At 44.0% G+C, this 3,870-nt stretch overlaps 1 protein-coding gene across 1 annotated transcript; it reads right to left on the bottom strand.

Annotated features, from left to right (window-relative positions):
• Positions 1-2,069: 2,069 nt before the first annotated feature.
• Positions 2,070-2,348, bottom strand: T265_12145 (hypothetical protein; the record flags this gene model as incomplete). The annotated part of the gene is made up of 1 exon (XM_009179178.1): positions 2,070-2,348. The coding sequence occupies one exon, from the start codon at positions 2,346-2,348 to the stop codon at positions 2,070-2,072; it is 279 nt and encodes a 92-aa protein (XP_009177442.1).
• Between the last annotated feature and the right edge of the window lie 1,522 nt (positions 2,349-3,870).

Here is a 3,870-nt window from a genome sequence, read left to right as displayed (position 1 = left end):
CTGTCATTCAAGTAACTATGAGTTACCATTCCGTAAATCTCTCCATCCATGCATTCATCCATCCATCCATCCATCCATCCATCCATCCAACCATCGATTCAGCCAGCCAGCCTCCCACGCATCCAGCCCAGTAACCCTTCATCCATTCATCCATCTGCCCTTATATGATTAATTGGTTACAGAATCTTTATTGGAAGCTCCGTGTGAATGTTCATAATTAGTCGTGCTTCTGTTTTTCAGGAGGAAAGAAAAAACGTAAATTTTTTATTCCATGTACTATTGTGCGCTTCGTTGAACATTATCTGTAGTTTGTTTATACGGGATTCGAAATCTTGTGTGTGCATGTTGCTAACACTTGGTTTTAAGGTTGCTACCCTGTTTACCCTGTCGTATCAATGAAAGATTCAATGAGTGTCCGAATACAAAATATACGAAAACGCCGAATTGGGGTAACTTTGTGGATCGAAATCGCAACACTCTAGAAGACCCTCCAGTGATATATTGAAGGCAGCGAAATGACCTTAACGAAGGGCGGTGTGATAAACCAGAATGTTGTTGGAGATTATTCAAAAGCGTTATATCGTTTGATTACAATTATGCGAGAGCCCCTAAACTCCCCTTAGGAATTTTTCAATGCATATTGGGATTGTACATCAGAGGAATGCGGAAACACGCATATTTGCTGCACCCCACAGATATAATCCAGCAGTATCGCATGAACGAGAGTAGTTCTGTCCAGTGAGGCTCGCGAAATGACAGCGTGTAGGGTTGCCCGATTTGCAGTATGTCGGTTCATTGAATGCGGGGATCCAATGTGATTCCGTCCATGTATTTTCTAGGTTTAGAGTGATTTTACATCGTGTCCCTTGCCTGACAATCTAACAGACAGGCAGGAATATTGACTACAGTTTTCACTGGCGGTTTACACCGATAGGGAACGTTAAACAAGATACTACTCTGTGATTCCTACTGAGTGCACCATGGTATTGTGTGCATATATGATTATTCACACACACACAGGCACACACAAAATATTCAATGAATACAACTCATTATTAGGTCTAAATTGAAGTCCGCACTCGTTGACGAGATTATCACTGAGAACAAATAAATGCGTTCTGGATGCAGGTTTGGTGCGCGAATACATGAACCACTGCCGAAAGGTTATTTCTCCGACACAGCTTACCTTATTTTTTTAAAATTCACCCCGTTTCGATTGGGTCACACAGATGCAATAACAGGCGAATTCAGTACCGGTCGCTTCCGAAGATACTGCAGTACTTTGGCATGGTTTTTGACGTAATCTAGTGTGGAGCGCAGTTCGTAAACGGATTACTTTCTTTTGCCTGCTTCACAGAACCCACGGCTGCGGTACAATATCAATGCTTCTCTGTTAAGGGCGCATGCCTTGGATTTTCGTCGAATGTTTTCGTCGAATTATGTTTCTCCAAATCACGATAGTATCTGATCAAACAGTGTGTCATTAGCTTTCGACTAGGTATGATTCGATGTCTGTTGGATGAAGACAAGCCACGTTATTCCAGCATTCATCCGACGAGTATCAGTGCTTCAAGAAATATTAGAAAGATTTGGCATTATCATTTAGCCGAATTTACATTCGGGAATTCCATTGGGACGAGCTCTTCATCAAGTCGCGGAGGGCTAAGCGTGTTAACAATTGTAATCGTGTCATCCATACTATGGCTCGTTCCCGCCTGGACCATGGAAAACCGTAAGAGAGCAAACTGCTACATGATACTTCTTCTAAATTCGCGACGTTGGATACCTTGACTTGAAGGCTTGGCTATGCAACCAGATGTACAGAAACTCCGTGCGGCTACCTGCGACTCCCTTCATGAGGCCTGATGCCGTTATCGTGACCTCCACGATTGTGGCAAACATGAGTCGTGCCCCCGAAGCCTCTGCCATTTTGATAAGGTAAGCTTTGTCCCCATTTCAGTTTGAACCACGAATTCTTCATAGCTAGTTTATCGGACGGTGTGTAGTTGTCTTTTCCGCGAGGATCTCCACCCAGTATCCTCCCATCGCTGGCGTTCTCCATCCCCCTTCTACTCAACGCCGTCCTCACCTCCATCATCATTGTCGTCATCCTCATCCTTATTTTCTTTGTTTATGGAACAAATTCCCACACTCCGTACAACCGCATCTTGAACAGCCAAGAACGTGATAAAGGCGGAATGTCGCAAAACGAAAAGGGCCAGTCTCTTCGTACCATGAAGGAATTGTGCACCGATTAGGCATTGTCTTATGAGCGACTTTCTGTTTGTATTTTGAACGCGAAAGCCATGGAACCCATTATCAAATTGTATGCCATTCAACAGTCCCATTCGATTTTTTATATGTTTATTTGCTGCAGAGCGCGAACAAGGTAAGCTTGGCCGCAGTGCACTGCTATATCATTTGTTTCCTCAAGTGCAGGCCACCTTAAGGGTATCTTCCAGGAAAACAACCATGGAAGTAATTAAGGAAGCATTCAAGTGAGCCAGGAAGCAAACACGCATTCAGGCGAACAAGCAACCAATCAGGCAATCAGATATCGAATACTGGCGTCAGTTAATCGATCAAACAACCGACCAGTAGGAGTCATGGTCAACACGGCTGGTTGTGTGTACCAAAACCTAGGCAGAAGGACGCAGGGCTGCCTAGTTTGAGATTACTCGAGTAACACAGATTCTCTGGGACAAATTGTCGAACATGTTCCAACCGTATCCTGAACAGCCAGGAGACTGTGATTGTCGGAATTCTATCCATTGACTGACCCGTAGCGGGGAGATAGAAACTGTAGGATGCTGAATGTTGCACAAACATACTTCAGTATAGCTCACCGGGTTACTCAGATACGCTAAGCGTCGCATCACGACAATGCTCAGTCTCTTTGGACGGTCATGGAATTGTGCACCAGTAAGGCATTGTCTCACGATCGGCTATCAGTTTCCGTTTGCAATTTAAATGCGAAAACCAAAAAATCCGTTGCCGAAACGCAGGCCATCCAACAATCCTCAATCGATTATTTTATATGTTTATTTACTGCAGAGCCCCAGCCAGGTAAGATCGGTTGCAGTGCGTTGCTCCTCGGACGATCATGGAATTATGTACCAATAAGGCAATATCGCACGATCGAGCACCATTTTCCGTTTTTAATTTGAATGTGAAAACCACAAAATCCGTTGCCGAATCGCAGGTCATCCAACAATCCCCATTCGGTTATTTTATATGTTCATTTACTGCAGAGTCCGAAGAAGGTAAGTTTGGCTGCAGTACACTGCTTTATCATTTTTGTTGCTTAATTGTAGGCCCTTGAAGGGTGCCTGTCAGCAAATACTCAATCTACCTAGAGCAATATGAGCTGAAAATCATTTCACAGGCTGTTCCAGTGAAGCGCATTTCACAACGAAATTTCCCGTTGCTGACCAAGGTTCACCTAAATATCAGTTCGAAAATTCAACGCCTCCTATCCGCGTTGGATTCAGCGTTTGTTTCACAAACAGGTCGCCTTCTCATATATATCACAACTCTGAAGTTATCTTGTTTCTGTGTGGTGGCTGCACTGCGCCTAACAGTAGTTACCTAAATCCACCGACAAAATGGTAGATTCTCCACGCGTGAATTCTTCTGAAGGGGTACACACAGCCATCAGGGAATGTTAAAATGTTCGTGTAGATTGAACGTGTGCGCGCACTGATCCCCATCGAAAGATGAGTTTATTGAGGGACTCTGGGTCTTCGATTCAAATCCGAAAGGAGTATGGATGAATTGTAGCACCTCACTGTTTGGTGTATAGGCTCGTGTCCAGCTAGTTGGACATTCACCACCAAATCTCTCTGGATTATTGATGTGAATTCTCTCGAA

This window comes from Opisthorchis viverrini (assembly GCF_000715545.1).
Source record: "Opisthorchis viverrini unplaced genomic scaffold scaffold5172, whole genome shotgun sequence".
NCBI lineage: Eukaryota > Metazoa > Platyhelminthes > Trematoda > Opisthorchiida > Opisthorchiidae > Opisthorchis > Opisthorchis viverrini.
The sequence above is the reverse complement of the archived record's forward strand: the minus strand, read 5'-3'. Positions and strand labels throughout refer to the sequence as shown.